Below are 15125 nucleotides of genomic sequence, written 5' to 3' on the forward strand. Positions count from 1 at the left end.
GGACAGTGGAATTAATATGGCCACTAAAGTAATAAATATTTGATGTTTACATATGTGTTGGTTTCGCTCGTTCTTTATCATCAAAAGCACATGAAAAAACACGGGACCTCATGTTTTTAACCCTAGACAACCAGATTTAGAGCCAGCATCAGCATCGAGACACAGCAGCGATCCAGCAAGCAGCAGCGATTACTACAATGCATTTTAATGGCGCCAACCTAACATCAAGTGCTAACAAGCTCCGTAAATGGGAGTGAAATAGTGCGATTACAGCAATTAGCAATATCTACGACCAGGCGGACCATTACAAGCATTACAATTTGGTGTCGGTTTGGAGACGAAGCTCCGCGTCCGGCACAGTGTCCACTGAATAGCAGACTCCCGACGGTGCGTGGTACGCTCTACGCTGCTCCGGCTTGATAGGGATATTCGAGGTGAATCGCTCGCTGCGTTCGGCGTTCGCCCCTGCAAACAGCAGGAGACATAGTGTGACATACGTATGGCGCGTTAACGTCCAGTTTGCCCTTCACGATTTCTGTCAGTCCAGCGAATTAGTCACATTGCGTGATCCGCATTTCAAGTATGATCCGTGGTGTAGGATGCAACCATTCTTATCTCTGCCAATAGCACTGCAGAAATTTACATTTTTTTTCTAATTATATGTAATTATTTTGGCTCATCGTATTTCATTCTTCGTTCCTTATGATAATAAAAGGCTGTAATCACAATCAACATTTTCAATTTTGTAGGAATCAGAAACATATTTATGTGTGAGAGAATTGAAGTTTCATTACAGCACTATGGCCAAAAATAGTTAAACTCAGGTCACCGTCGCACGTAGTTTTACATTGGTATTACTGTAGGGTGACTCTATCACGTGGAGTAGCACGTGACAGATTGGAATAGCGAGTGTTACCACACTTCACCATACTCAGCGTTCATCCCCCGTAAATGACAGCTCGAGAATGAATAAAATGCTCAAAGGAAGACACCATTGCTTTTCTCGTGTAATCTTCTACATGTTCTACATGTCAGATGACTCTCATCTTATCTAATAATAAAGGTTTGCCCCGAGATGGCGGCTTTCAAAATGGCCACCATGTTGGTAACATATCCTCAAGGCTTCTCCTCTCCTCCCCAAATCTCACACTATTTCACTTTAAATTTCTGCTTATCCTAATTTTCCTTTGGTTTGGAAAGGTGGTTCTCCCCTTTCGACCACCCTGCAGATTTTAAAGGCACCCACTATTTTCTTGGCTACCTCTGGGCTCCCTCTTCTGGTCGAGTCCATTCTTCTAGGAATGATCTTCCCAGGTATTATTATGCAGTGCCTTCATCTGGACAGAAACACCCCTCCAAGTTCTTATAGTACAACGTCAGCCCAAACGACTCGACATAGCACAACTGGAGGTCAGAAATTGTGGCGTCACATGCTTGCAGTACTCGTAACGATTAAGTCAATGAACCAGTATAAAGACCAGATCGAATGCAATCATTCCTCTGCCGTGGTCACTGAATGGGTGTTAACTGCAAACCCTTACAGAGTTGTTGCTTGTACTCAAAAACCGTGTTTAAAGTACTGCTGTGAATATAAAACCATTAACATAAATTTCATACTACATTATTTATATACTTCTGCTGTACCGTTACCAACCGAAAACGACGTTCCGGCAATAGACCTGTGTGAGTCTTCTTACGGCTGGATTAGCTGAAGTTTGTCTACACAATGAGTTCAGTAATAGTCATTCACCAATACTAAGGACATCTGTATAATGGATCATACCACCAAACTCTTCCAAAGATTGGACGTGCTGAAAACTAATGTCTCCGTATTCTTTTACGTGGATGCTCTTATACCTTTTTAAATAAAACAAACGTTATTAACATTCTCCATCATTATTCTTCATGACTACATATTATTTATTTCTCAATATAGGCACCCTAGCGACGAATACATTTCTTCCAACGAGAATCCAGTTTGTTGGTGCCATGACTACAGAATGTTCGACTTTGTTGATGGAGCCATGAATTCCCAATTGAATACCACTGTCTTCCTTGTATCTCTATCCCATCTGTCTGGTGGTCTTCCTCTAGGTCTTCTTTGTTAAATTGGGCTGCAGTCTAGGGCAGTTTAATAACGTTTGTTTAATCAAATACACTCCTGGAAATTGAAATAAGAACACCGTGAATTCATTGTCCCAGGAAGGGGAAACTTTATTGACACATTCCTGGGGTCAGATACATCACATGATCACACTGACAGAATCACAGGCACATAGACACAGGCAACAGAGCATGCACAATGTCGGCACTAGTACAGTGTATATCCACCTTTCGCAGCAATGCAGGCTGCTATTCTCCCATGGAGACGATCGTAGAGATGCTGGATGTAGTCCTGTGGAACGGCTTGCCATGCCATTTCCACCTGGCGCCTCAGTTGGACCAGCGTTCGTGCTGGACGTGCAGACCGCGTGAGACGACGCTTCATCCAGTCCCAAACATGCTCAATGGGGGACAGATCCGGAGATCTTGCTGGCCAGGGTAGTTGACTTACACCTTCTAGAGCACGTTGGGTGGCACGGGATACATGCGGACGTGCATTGTCCTCTTGGAACAGCAAGTTCCCTTGCCGGTCTAGGAATGGTAGAACGATGAGTTCGATGACGGTTTGGATGTACCGTGCACTATTCAGTGTCCCCTCGACGATCACCAGTGGTGTACGGCCAGTGTAGGAGATCGCTCCCCACACCATGATGCCGGGTGTTGGCCCTGTGTGCCTCGGTCGTATGCAGTCCTGATTGTGGCGCTCACCTGCACGGCGCCAAACACGCATACGACCATCATAGGCACCAAGGCAGAAGCGACTCTCATCGCTGAAGACACGTCTCCATTCGTCCCTCCATTCACGCCTGTCGCGACACCACTGGAGGCGGGCTGCACGATGTTGGGGCGTGAGCGGAAGACGGCCTAACGGTGTGCGGGACCGTAGCCCAGCTTCATGGAGACGGTTGCGAATGGTCCTCGCCGATACCCCAGGAGCAACAGTGTCCCTAATTTGCTGGGAAGTGGCGGTGCGGTCCCCTACGGCACTGCGTAGGATCCTACGGTCTTGGCGTGCATCCGTGCGTCGCTGCGGTCCGGTCCCAGGTCGACGGGCACGTGCACCTTCCGCCGACCACTGGCGACAACATCGATGTACTGTGGAGACCTCACGCCCCACGTGTTGAGCAATTCGGCGGTACGTTCACCGGGCCTCCCGCATGCCCACTAGACGCCCACGCTCAAAGTCCGTCAACTGCACATACGGTTCACGTCCACGCTGTCGCGGCATGCTACCAGTGTTAAAGACTGCGATGGAGCTCCGTATGCCACGGCATACTAGCTGACACTGACGGCGGCGGTGCACAAATGCTGCGCAGCTAGCGCCATTCGACGGCCAACACCGCAGGTCCTGGTGTGTCCGCTGTGCCGTGCGTGTGATCATTGCTTGTACAGCCCTCTCGCAGTGTCCGGAGCAAGTATGGTGGGTCTGACACACCGGTGTCAATGTGTTCTTTTTTCCATTTCCAGGAGTGCAGTTTAAGAGTTTTCACATTAAAATTCGGGGGCATTACTTTTCAGCACGCCCCCCCCCCCCCCCCACATGTTAAATCTCTGTGAGAAGATGTTAAGATAAAGATTTATATTGGTAAATGTAGGTATTATCACATGGGTCTCTGTATAGGTTATATAACTATCCAGTGTCACCTACCTGTGATTATCAGTTATAAAAAAAGAACTAAAGGAGGAAACTCGGGAAATATCGTTCTGAAACACAACTAGTAATTTATTCATGCGAGGTAATGAGTGCTGTCGGCATGCGATCTCAAATTGATTCCATATATTCAGATTTCCAAGCGGAGTTTCACACCGTTTCTCACAAGCGACTGCTAATCGTACTGTGTACCTGCGGAGTATAGCCTAGTTTTGCTACAGGATTCGTGATTTCTGCCAGAAATGTCACAGTTCGTAAGCTGTTCCTAATCCACATAAACGATTTAGGAGAAAATCTGAGAGCTCTCTTGGATTTTTTCCAGGTGAAAGTCATCGGAACATCAAAACCAGCTGGAATATGATTTAGCAGGATGCCGGTATCGAGTGAAAAGAGGAAACTAATCCTAAATAACGAAAAGTGTGAGTTTACCCACATGAGTACTAAATAAATTCGTTAAATTTCGGTTACAGGACAATATCACACAACTTTAAACCGAGTGATTTCAATTACATAAATAATTAGAGATTACGAATAACTGAATTGGAACGTTCACACAGATAATGTCTTGGGGAAAGGTAACCAAAGACTGCGATTGACTGACAGAACACTTAGAAGATGCAACAGGTCTACTAAAGAGACTGCTTACATTACGCCGGCCGGGGTGGCCTAACGGTTCTAGGCGCTACAGTCTGGAACCGCGCGACCGCTACGGTCGCAGGTTCGAATCCTGCCTCGGGCATGGATGTGTGTGATGTCCTTAGGTTAGTTAGGTTTAAGTAGTTCTAAGTTCTAGGGGACTGATGACCTCAGAAGTTAAGTCCCATAGTGCTCAGAGCCATTTGAACCATTTGCTTACATTACGCTTGTCCGTCCTCTTCTGGAGTATTGCTGCAAGATGTGAGATTCACATCGGATAGGATTGACGGAGAACATCGAAATAGTCCAAACAAGGAGAGCACATTTTTTACTGTCACGATATAAGGGAGAGAGTGTCACGTACATGATATGCAAGCTTGGGTGGCAGCCGTTAAAACAAAGGCATTTTTCGTTGCGGCGGGGTCATTTCACGAAATTTCAATCAACATTTAGTTGGTGTCTACCTGCACAGGGAGAAATGATCACCTCTACAAAATGACAGAAATCAAAGCCCGCACGGAAAGATTTAACAGCTCGTTTCTCTCACGCGCTTTTCGAGAGTGGAACGAAAGAGAAAGAGCTTAATGATGATTCGATGAATCATATGCCAGGCACTATATTAACTGGAGATTACCTGTGTAGATATAGAAGTAGAAACGTGTACCACGTTTGAATACGTAAAGTCTGTTACGTAACGTACGATACAAGGTACAGCTGCAGCATAAACGATAATAAGGACATATCACACAGTACAGTCTACATCAGACGACAAACCCGTAAGTTATTTCTTGACATAATGACAGATACCAAATTAAATTCAGTAGACTATATTTAAGTACACGACATACTGCTTACAGACGCGATCGTTCAGTTTTTCTTGGCGAAACTGATTAACAGTGCGCTTCAGGTTGTTTTGTGGTGTTGTTATTGTTGTTGCTTCCTTTTTCTGCATAAAATGGAAACAATAACTCGACAGAATACCCGAAAACACATTATCAATTGCTGACAAACATCTTCCTTTAATCCATCCTGATGGGAATCGCAGAATCACGAAAAGGTCACAAAATAGTTCTGTACGTGCTGTCATTCGTAAGCACACAGAACTCTCCCAATAAGCCGTAGTCAACCACTGGACTTCCCAAAAACTGAGATTACGTTCCTCTTTCATTGCACGTTACACGTTGGTATTTAATCGACACAATCGCAGCAAACGATTAGTGCTGTAGCTGAACATTGCAGAAATGTTCCTCTTTCGAATAATCATTAGTTTAAATTTAATTACTATATATTTATAGCTATCTGGTGTTCATGCTGCCTAACAGAAATTATGCGCAACTCATCCTAAAAGCTCTCGTGTCGGCTTTGGCCTTTTACAGCGTTATTTGAATGCCCAGAAGCTAGTGCACTGTCGGCACCTTCTTTTTTGGCGCAGTGGAACTTCCTGATAAGCCTGGATCTCGCCGTGTGATCCTGTACGTTGCCAGCAGCTCTCCTGTTAATCCTGAGGGACTAGGACTCCTGAGAGCAGAGATGTGGCGGAGAGAGGAACTCAGTGTCTCCTCTCGGTAGTCAGGTTGCGACTCTCACAAGGGGAGGCCGCCAATTGTGAAATTCAGATTCGGTTCATACTGCGCATAATAAAAGCTCATGGCCAGAGGTGTAATGTGGCAAAGCACCAAGATGCACTTCTCAGCCGTTGTAGAGAAAATCGACAGTTCAAATAAACCGTTGCGGTGAAATACTCTCTACAATTAATAATTTCCTACTGCGTCGTGGCGCATATATATATATATATATATATATATATATATATATATATAATTCCCGGCAATCAGTTGCAACAATTATGCATATAATAAGTTGTTGAAAGTTGTTTGTCATGGAAAAACTGGCGACTTCGAACATCATTATGTTTTCCGCAAACAAAGTTATATTTCACAAATGTTATTAATTGTCTTCATAATGTTAACCACGTATAGTTAACGGAAGACGTAGAAACGATATTCCGAAACGAATACGTAGAGCGTAAGTCAGACGTTCGAATTAGAATAGAAACCCCACGAAGACAAAGTTGCTGTGGCAGGTATGAAACAAACTCCGTTACTCGCTCGTTACACTTGAAGGACAGATGTTGAATGGGCCGAAACGAGCCGCCGCATAACAGCGTAGTTGCCTGCTAACTTCGAAAGAAGGTAGATGCGGTCCCTAGTGCAACTTATAACATCGTCGAAAATCAGTGCGGACGTGAGAGCTTTGGTACACCCTGTTAAACAAACGGAAAAATGGAGGCGGTACAATTGGAGAGCGATCCGCCTTCATCAACATGCATAAGCAATTCATTAATACCATGTAGGCTTTCACGGCCGGCGTCTTCATCAATAAACACTTCCGGGCTAAGTTGCCGTGGTCGATCTGTAAAACTTCTTCTCCCTAACGTTTCGTTCTCAACTACGGAGAACATCTTCGGAGGTAAGTCAACGACTGGCTGCTAGGAGCTGGGGCCGCCGCTTATATGGATATCGTAGAGGGCGCCACCGCACGTCACGTGGCGTCGATGTGCAGCTATCTCTGGCTATCGTCTGTTCTCTCGATTGCGGGCAATCGATTGTCACGTGATTGATGCAACGTCGACCGCCATATCTTATCCAATTTTAATCCTTCTTCTTTACGATTAAAATTGTATTGATGTTTGTGGATTTCAATTGCCTCTCTACACATACGTGTATAATAATGCGACGTCCTCGCTAGCACGCTGGTTTCACCAAATTTTATTTCGTGATTTCCATCCTTAAAAACATGTCCCGCTACTGCCGATTTGTCGATATGTCCCAAGCGACAGTTTCTTTTGTGCTCCGTCAACCGTGTATTGATGCTTCTTTTTGTAGTTCCTATGTAAACCCTGCCACAACTGCACGGAATTTTATATACCCCTGGGGTGGCTAGGGGGTGACGAGCATCTTTGTTGATCTTAGGCATTCACTAATTTTCTTAGTAGGTCTGAAAATGGTCTCTACGTGAAACTTGGCTAGTACTTTCCCAATGCGATCCGTGATATTATGGATGAACGGAAGAAATACTTTTCCAGCTGATGGTTGTTGCTCTCTCCTATTTTTAGGCATTTTTCTATTTGGGTGAAGTGCTCGGTTAATCTCGTTTTTCGTATAATCATTTTTTGCAAAGGCTATTCGTAAATGATTTAGTTCTTCTTGTAAGTAGCCTGGTTCACAAATATTATTGGCCCTATCCACTAATGTTTTTATGACCCCCCTCTTTTGCCTAGGGTGGTGGTTTGAGTTCTTATGGAGGTAGCGATCAGTATGTGTACCTTTCCTGTAGACCTTATGGCCTAAGGTCCCATCCGCCCGTTTGATAACTGATACATCCAAGAAGTTAAGTTGTCCGTTCTTCTCCTTCTCCATAGTAAATTTAATCTTTGGGTTGATGCTATTTAAGTGTACCAGGAAATCATTCAAGTCTTCTTCCTCATGATTCCATATTACAAAGGTATCATCCACATACCGATACCACTTCGAGGGGCGTTTTTTGGCCGACTGCAGTGCTTCATGTTCAAAATATTCCATGAATAAATTCGCAATTGCGGGACTTAGGGGGCTTCCCATGGCTACCCCATCGATCTGTTCATAAAATTCGCCATTGTACTGAAAATAGGTCGAGGATAGACAGTGTTGGAACAAGGCTACTACATCAGTAGGGAACATGTCGGCTATATGGGAGAGAGCTTCATCAACTGGAACCATCCAAGATTCCTATGGAAGACATTATTGCTAATATAGAGGCAGGAATTCGTCAGTTACCATCATATTCTGCTGACGAAATTATAATGGAAACCTCCAGGATATTATGCAAAGCTAAGCCACCCAGTAGCAATCTGTCTCAAGGGGAAAGGAAGGCATTGCGAGAGATCAATGCAGACAAGAATGTTATTATAGTTGCCGCTGACAAGGGAAATGTTACTGTTTTAATGAATACTGAGGATTATCACAAGAAGATCAGTGATCTCCTGGAACCCAGCACATACAAGAAGTTGAAAAAGGATCCCACAACGAATGTGCTGAATGCCACCAATCGTCTGATAAAACAGTCTTCCATTCCTACAGAAGTTAAAAAGTATCTTTGTAAAACGGAGGCTTATCCTCCGAGATTATATGGATTACCAAAGATACATAAGCCTGATGTTCCTTTGAGACCAATAGTCAGCGCAATTGGAGCTCCTACCCAAGAACTAGCCAGACACCTTGCCTCTTTGTTACAACCTTACATAGGCAAAACTTAAAGTCATATTAAAAACTCTCTACATTTCATTGAGAAATTAAGGGAAATTACTGTCGGTCCTAATTACATCCTTGTCAGTTTTGATATAGTGTCTTTGTTCACGATGGTTCCAGTTGATGAAGCTCTCTCCCATATAGCCGACATGTTCCCTACTGATGTAGTAGCCTTGTTCCAACACTGTCTATCCTCGACCTATTTTCAGTACAATGGCGAATTTTATGAACAGATCGATGGGGTAGCCATGGGAAGCCCCCTAAGTCCCGCAATTGCGAATTTATTCATGGAATATTTTGAACATGAAGCACTGCAGTCGGCCAAAAAACGCCCCTCGAAGTGGTATCGGTATGTGGATGATACCTTTGTAATATGGAATCATGAGGAAGAAGACTTGAATGATTTCCTGGTACACTTAAATAGCATCAACCCAAAGATTAAATTTACTATGGAGAAGGAGAAGAACGGACAACTTAACTTCTTGGATGTATCAGTTATCAAACGGGCGGATGGGACCTTAGGCCATAAGGTCTACAGGAAAGGTACACATACTGATCGCTACCTCCATAAGAACTCAAACCACCACCCTAGGCAAAAGAGGGGGGTCATAAAAACATTAGTGGATAGGGCCAATAATATTTGTGAACCAGGCTACTTACAAGAAGAACTAAATCATTTACGAATAGCCTTTGCAAAAAATGGTTATACGAAAAACGAGATTAACCGAGCACTTCACCCAAATAGAAAAATGCCTAAAAATAGGAGAGAGCAACAACCATCAGCTGGAAAAGTATTTCTTCCGTTCATCCATAATATCACGGATCGCATTGGGAAAGTACTAGCCAAGTTTCACGTAGAGACCATTTTCAGACCTACTAAGAAAATTAGTGAATGCCTAAGATCAACAAAAGTTGCTCGTCACCCCCTTGCCACCCCAGGGGTATATAAAATTCCGTGCAGTTGTGGCAGGGTTTACATAGGAACTACAAAAAGAAGCATCAATACACGGTTGACGGAGCACAAAAGAAACTGTCGCTTGGGACATATCGACAAATCGGCAGTAGCGGAACATGTTTTTAAGGATGGAGATCACGAAATAAAATTTGGTGAAACCAGCGTGCTAGCGAGGACGTCGCATTATTATACACGTATGTGTAGAGAGGCAATTGAAATCCACAAACATCAATACAATTTTAATCGTAAAGAAGAAGGATTAAAATTGGATAAGATATGGAGGTCGACGTTGCATCAATCACGTGACAATCGATTGCCCGCAATCGAGAGAACAGACGATAGGCAGAGATAGCTGCACATCGACGCCACGTGACGTGCGGTGGCGCCCTCTACGATATCCATATAAGCGGCGGCCCCAGCTCCTAGCAGCCAGTCGTTGACTCACCTCCGAAGATGTTCTCCGTAGTTGAGAACGAAACGTTAGGGAGAAGAAGTTTTACAGATCGACCACGGCAACTTAGCCCGGAAGTGTTTATTGATGATGAATTCATAAATAGTTTGTATATATATATATATATATATATATATATATATATATATATATATATATATATATATGAATTACAAAAAACTAATAATAAAAAATATTGCATAACGCGAGATTCGATCCGGCGACCTACGGATTACGAACCCAAGCGCTTACCGCTGCGCCACGACGCTGTAGAACATTATTAATTGTAGAGAGTATTTCACCGCAACGGTTTCTTCTAACTGTCGATTTTCTCGACATCGGCTGAGAAGTGCATCTTGGTGCTTTGCCACATTATACCTCCGGGCATGACCTTTTATTATGCGCAGTATGTATCGAATCTGAATTTCACAATTGGCGGCCTCCCCTTGTCAGCGAAGAGAAAGAAACGGTAGTTGGCCACTCTCCGAAGCCAAACCCACACTTATTTTTGAGGTCACGGTTTTGATTCAATTCTGACTTCTATTTTTACCTGTTGTTGTTGTTGTGGTCTTCAGTCCTGAGACTGGTTTGATGCAGCTCTCCATGCTACTGTATCCTGTGCAAGCTTCTCCATCTCACAGTACCTATCCTGCGTTAATCTTTTATTATCTACAAAAGTACTATACTCACCAGCAATGTATTAAAAACGATATTGACTGTAATAAAATATTAATTTGCAAAGGTAAACGGTCCCGGTCAGAATGTGACCATCTTCTGAACTTAGTACCATGATGGTAGGCGACGGAGGTGAAAGAAGCAGGCGGCGACTGGAACACCACGTTCAAACTCACTTACATCTTGATAACTTGCCATTGTAGCAACAGAAACTGACCTAACAAGTGCACCAGACACTTGTTGTCTTATATAGGCGTCGCCGTATTCTGCCTGTTTACATATCTCTATATTTGAATACGCATGCCTATACCAGTTTCTTTGGCGCATCAGTGTAGGACGGTCGGCGGCAGCCGCTCGATGCATTCGCACTTGGAGCCTCTTTCTCGTAAAATTATGATAGCTGGACTCTGTTTCCTGCCGAAATATTTGTAATGAATCTTCTTTAAGTAAATCTTCTGTTTGTTGTGTTAACTAGTTCCCTAAACATTTCTGCTCCTCTCCAATATGTCTACAAAGACTGTTGCCACACCACTCTGTAGGGCAGCTCTCCAGACCATTATGTACGCAACACAAACACATTAAGCTGTGTTACGTGGCAGTGAAGCATCATTAGAAAGTTACTTTGTCCGTAAGTTTTGTACAACAGTGTATTAGATCTGTAGTACACTCCTGGAAATGGAAAAAAGAACACATTGACACCGGTGTGTCAGACCCACCATACTTGCTCCGGACACTGCGAGAGGGCTGTACAAGCAATGATCACACGCACGGCACAGCGGACACACCAGGAACCGCGGTGTTGGCCGTCGAATGGCGCTAGCTGCGCAGCATTTGTGCACCGCCGCCGTCAGTGTCAGCCAGTTTGCCGTGGCATACGGAGCTCCATCGCAGTCTTTAACACTGGTAGCATGCCGCGACAGCGTGGACGTGAACCGTATGTGCAGTTGACGGACTTTGAGCGAGGGCGTATAGTGGGCATGCGGGACGCCGGGTGGACGTACCGCCGAATTGCTCAACACGTGGGGCGTGAGGTCTCCACAGTACATCGATGTTGTCGCCAGTGGTCGGCGGAAGGTGCACGTGCCCGTCGACCTGGGACCGGACCGCAGCGACGCACGGATGCACGCCAAGACCGTAGGATCCTACGCAGTGCCGTAGGGGACCGCACCGCCATTTCCCAGCAAATTAGGGACACTGTTGCTCCTGGGGTATCGGCGAGGACCATTCGCAACCGTCTCCATGAAACTGGGCTACGGTCCCGCACACCGTTAGGCCGTCTTCCGCTCACGCCCCAACATCGTGCAGCCCGCCTCCAGTGGTGTCGCGACAGGCGTGAATGGAGGGACGAATGGAGACGTGTCTTCAGCGATGAGAGTCGCTTCTGCCTTGGTGCCAATGATGGTCGTATGCGTGTTTGGCGCCGTGCAGGTGAGCGCCACAATCAGGACTGCATACGACCGAGGCACACAGGGCCAACACCCGGCATCATGGTGTGGGGAGCGATCTCCTACACTGGCCGTACACCACTGGTGATCGTCGAGGGGACACTGAATAGTGCACGGTACATCCAAGCCGTCATCGAACCCATCGTTCTACCATTCCTAGACCGGCAAGGGAACTTGCTGTTCCAAACAGGACAATGCACGTCCGCATGTATCCCGTGCCACCCAACGTGCTCTAGAAGGTGTAAGTCAACTACCCTGGCCAGCAAGATCTCCGGATCTGTCCCCCATTGAGCATGTTTGGGACTGGATGAAGCGTCGTCTCACGCGGTCTGCACGTCCAGCACGAACGCTGGTCCAACTGAGGCGCCAGGTGGAAATGGCATGGCAAGCCGTTCCACAGGACTACATCCAGCATCTCTACGATCGTCTCCACGGGAGAATAGCAGCCTGCATTGCTGCGAAAGGTGGATATACACTGTACTAGTGCCGACATTGTGCATGCTCTGTTGCCTGTGTCTATGTGCCTGTGGTTCTGTCAGTGTGATCATGTGATGTATCTGACCCCAGGAATGTGTCAATAAAGTTTCCCCTTCCCGGGACAATGAATTCACGGTGTTCTTATTTCAATTTCCAGGAGTGTATTTGCCAGTTCTGCGAGAGTCTCGAAATCTCTTATGTTTCTGGAATACTAAGCGTTGGTGAAAACAACAGCTTCTTCCGTATCTGACCTTAATTCTGTTCTGGCTATACAATGGAGTCAGTAATAAATATGCTTTCATTACTAAGGGTTATGCTTAACTGACGACGCTGCATTCAGATTTGTACTTGATTGTGGTTCCAAAATGACAATATTATCGTAGTAAAATAGCAAAGGAGGAATGATTTTCATGAGGTGCTACGTAAGACGCTGAAGGCTGTAGTGTTGAGTGCACAGTACCGTACTTTCTGATCCTTCTGAGGAGCGAGCCGCTGGTCATGCGCCTCGTCTTCTTCACGACGAAGCAGTCGTAGTTCAGCATGGACTCGAACTCCACGCCGAAAGCGCACGTCCCCACCGTGTCGATGACGAAACGGTGCATCTGGTCGTAGACGTCCAGCTCCAGGAGCCGCTCTGCTGGAGCCTCCAGCACCTTCAAAAGACGTTGTGCCATCTCGTCCAGCAGGAAGAACACGTGCCTGCAAAATCATCGCCTTTGCAGTTCCTCTCCTGTATATCTCACTGAAAGATCAATGCTAAACATAACTGACACAAATTTGAAGTCACAATGATCAATATCAATGATTCTGTGTGGATAACTTAAGTATTCTCTTTGCAATGTTACTAGAGCTCATTCTGAGGGATTCCCCACCACCGCCATTGGGCATCAAATCTGTATCTCAACATACTGTATGTTGTAAGAGGTGTGTGGCGGCGCGGTGCGGTGTTGCAGCGAATAAAGTTCAAATTTGGGGAAAACTGGAGGATGATCTGTTAAATTATTAAAAACCTTTTTAAGACAGTCAGTTTCAACAGACTATGTTGTCATCTTCAGGTCTTAAAATCTCTTGTTGCAAAAGACGTTCTTTTTACGTTGAGCTCATGCACAGGATGTCATGTGGACAGCATGCTATTTTTATCCACCTAACACCTTGTGGTGACGTCAGCGTAAAAAGAACGTCTTTTGCAACAAGAGATTTTAAGACCTGAAGATGACAGCATAGTGTGTCTCAAAAAAAAAAAAAAAAAAAAAAAAAAAGAGAGAGAGAGATTTTATGCGATCTTGGCCGTCGACGGGAGGTAAATAATAATTAAATGAAAGTATTTACGCGCGTGAAATTTCACTCTACTACGGCAAGCTTGCCATACAGAAGTTACTTCCAAGCCTTGCTCCAGGCTGTACAAAGACTGAAAAGTCCATACGCACCCATCATTCATAACAGTTGTCAGTTTATGGTAATTATTAGTTATCCTTCTCCGAAAGCTTAAAAACCGATTGTTTCTTTTAGAATAGGTCTCTGAAATATTGCTATAATCTCTCTCACGTAACAAAATGTTCACATTCGCGAGTAAGCAACACGCCACGCGAAATTTAGTCACTTAAAATGTCACCAAAACCTCCGAATTACAGACTGCGCAATAAATCGAACTCTCTTCCATACTTTACGGCACTTCCCAAATATTTCGGCACGGGAAATATCACAGTATTAATACTTTTCATCGGAGCACTTATCGATAGCTCTTCTGTCGATGAGATCCAAGCCCCGACTCTACTCATCTCTCTACACCAAATAAGTTTATAGTTCCCAAAATACGCGTGAATATGCTAATTTCTCATTGGCAGAGAAAGATCACAGCTAATGGGAAAACAGGATGAAACCGACTCAAACCGGTGCATGTATACAGAACGAATCAAAATTTGTCACTGAATCAGAACAGCAAATTTAAATAAATAAATTTCGAAAAACCACAAATATAAAATTTTAACTTTCTGTTAAGATAGCTACTTTACCGAAATCATAATGTCATTTCGCCAGTACCATAAACTGACGGAATAGTTTATAACAAATTCCGCGGTGCGATTGACTAACACACACGTCATTCTCGAACATTCCTCACGAGACCAGTTACTACAAAGTGTAGAATAAAAGCTTTATAGAAAACATTATTTCACATTCACACCTTCATTCCCTCTCACAACTGAGCACAATTATGGCAGTAATTAACACACAATTAGATAAACAAACAGAGCTGCAAATAAAAATGACAGTATTTCGACTGCAGTTCAGTGTCCGTTAGCTAGTGACATCCAGGAGATCGCATAGAAAGTACATATACCAGGGCATCTGATGCCACTTGTCCTGCTCGTGACTAGTACTCCACGCCTGTTCACCACTGTTATGCGGATCTCAGTAGGCGCGATGTAAGGCGCTACGTCTCAGTCGG

General features: G+C 44.6%; 1 protein-coding gene across 3 annotated transcripts in view; it reads right to left on the reverse strand.

Annotated features, from left to right (window-relative positions):
* LOC126198782 (probable cytochrome P450 6a13) overlaps window positions 1-15125 on the reverse strand; it is a 133397-nt gene that overhangs the window by 47710 nt on the left and 70562 nt on the right. For all 3 annotated transcript variants that reach the window (XR_007540099.1, XM_049935347.1, XM_049935346.1), the window contains exon 3: window positions 13145-13378. Coding sequence is in view for 2 of the 3 variants with exons in the window: in XM_049935347.1 (XP_049791304.1) it covers window positions 13145-13378 (234 nt within the window). In the remaining variant the exon portion in view is untranslated. The remainder of the gene's footprint in view (window positions 1-13144; window positions 13379-15125) is intronic.

This window comes from Schistocerca nitens, chromosome 8 (genome assembly GCF_023898315.1).
Source record: "Schistocerca nitens isolate TAMUIC-IGC-003100 chromosome 8, iqSchNite1.1, whole genome shotgun sequence".
In the NCBI taxonomy this organism is placed as follows: domain Eukaryota; kingdom Metazoa; phylum Arthropoda; class Insecta; order Orthoptera; family Acrididae; genus Schistocerca; species Schistocerca nitens.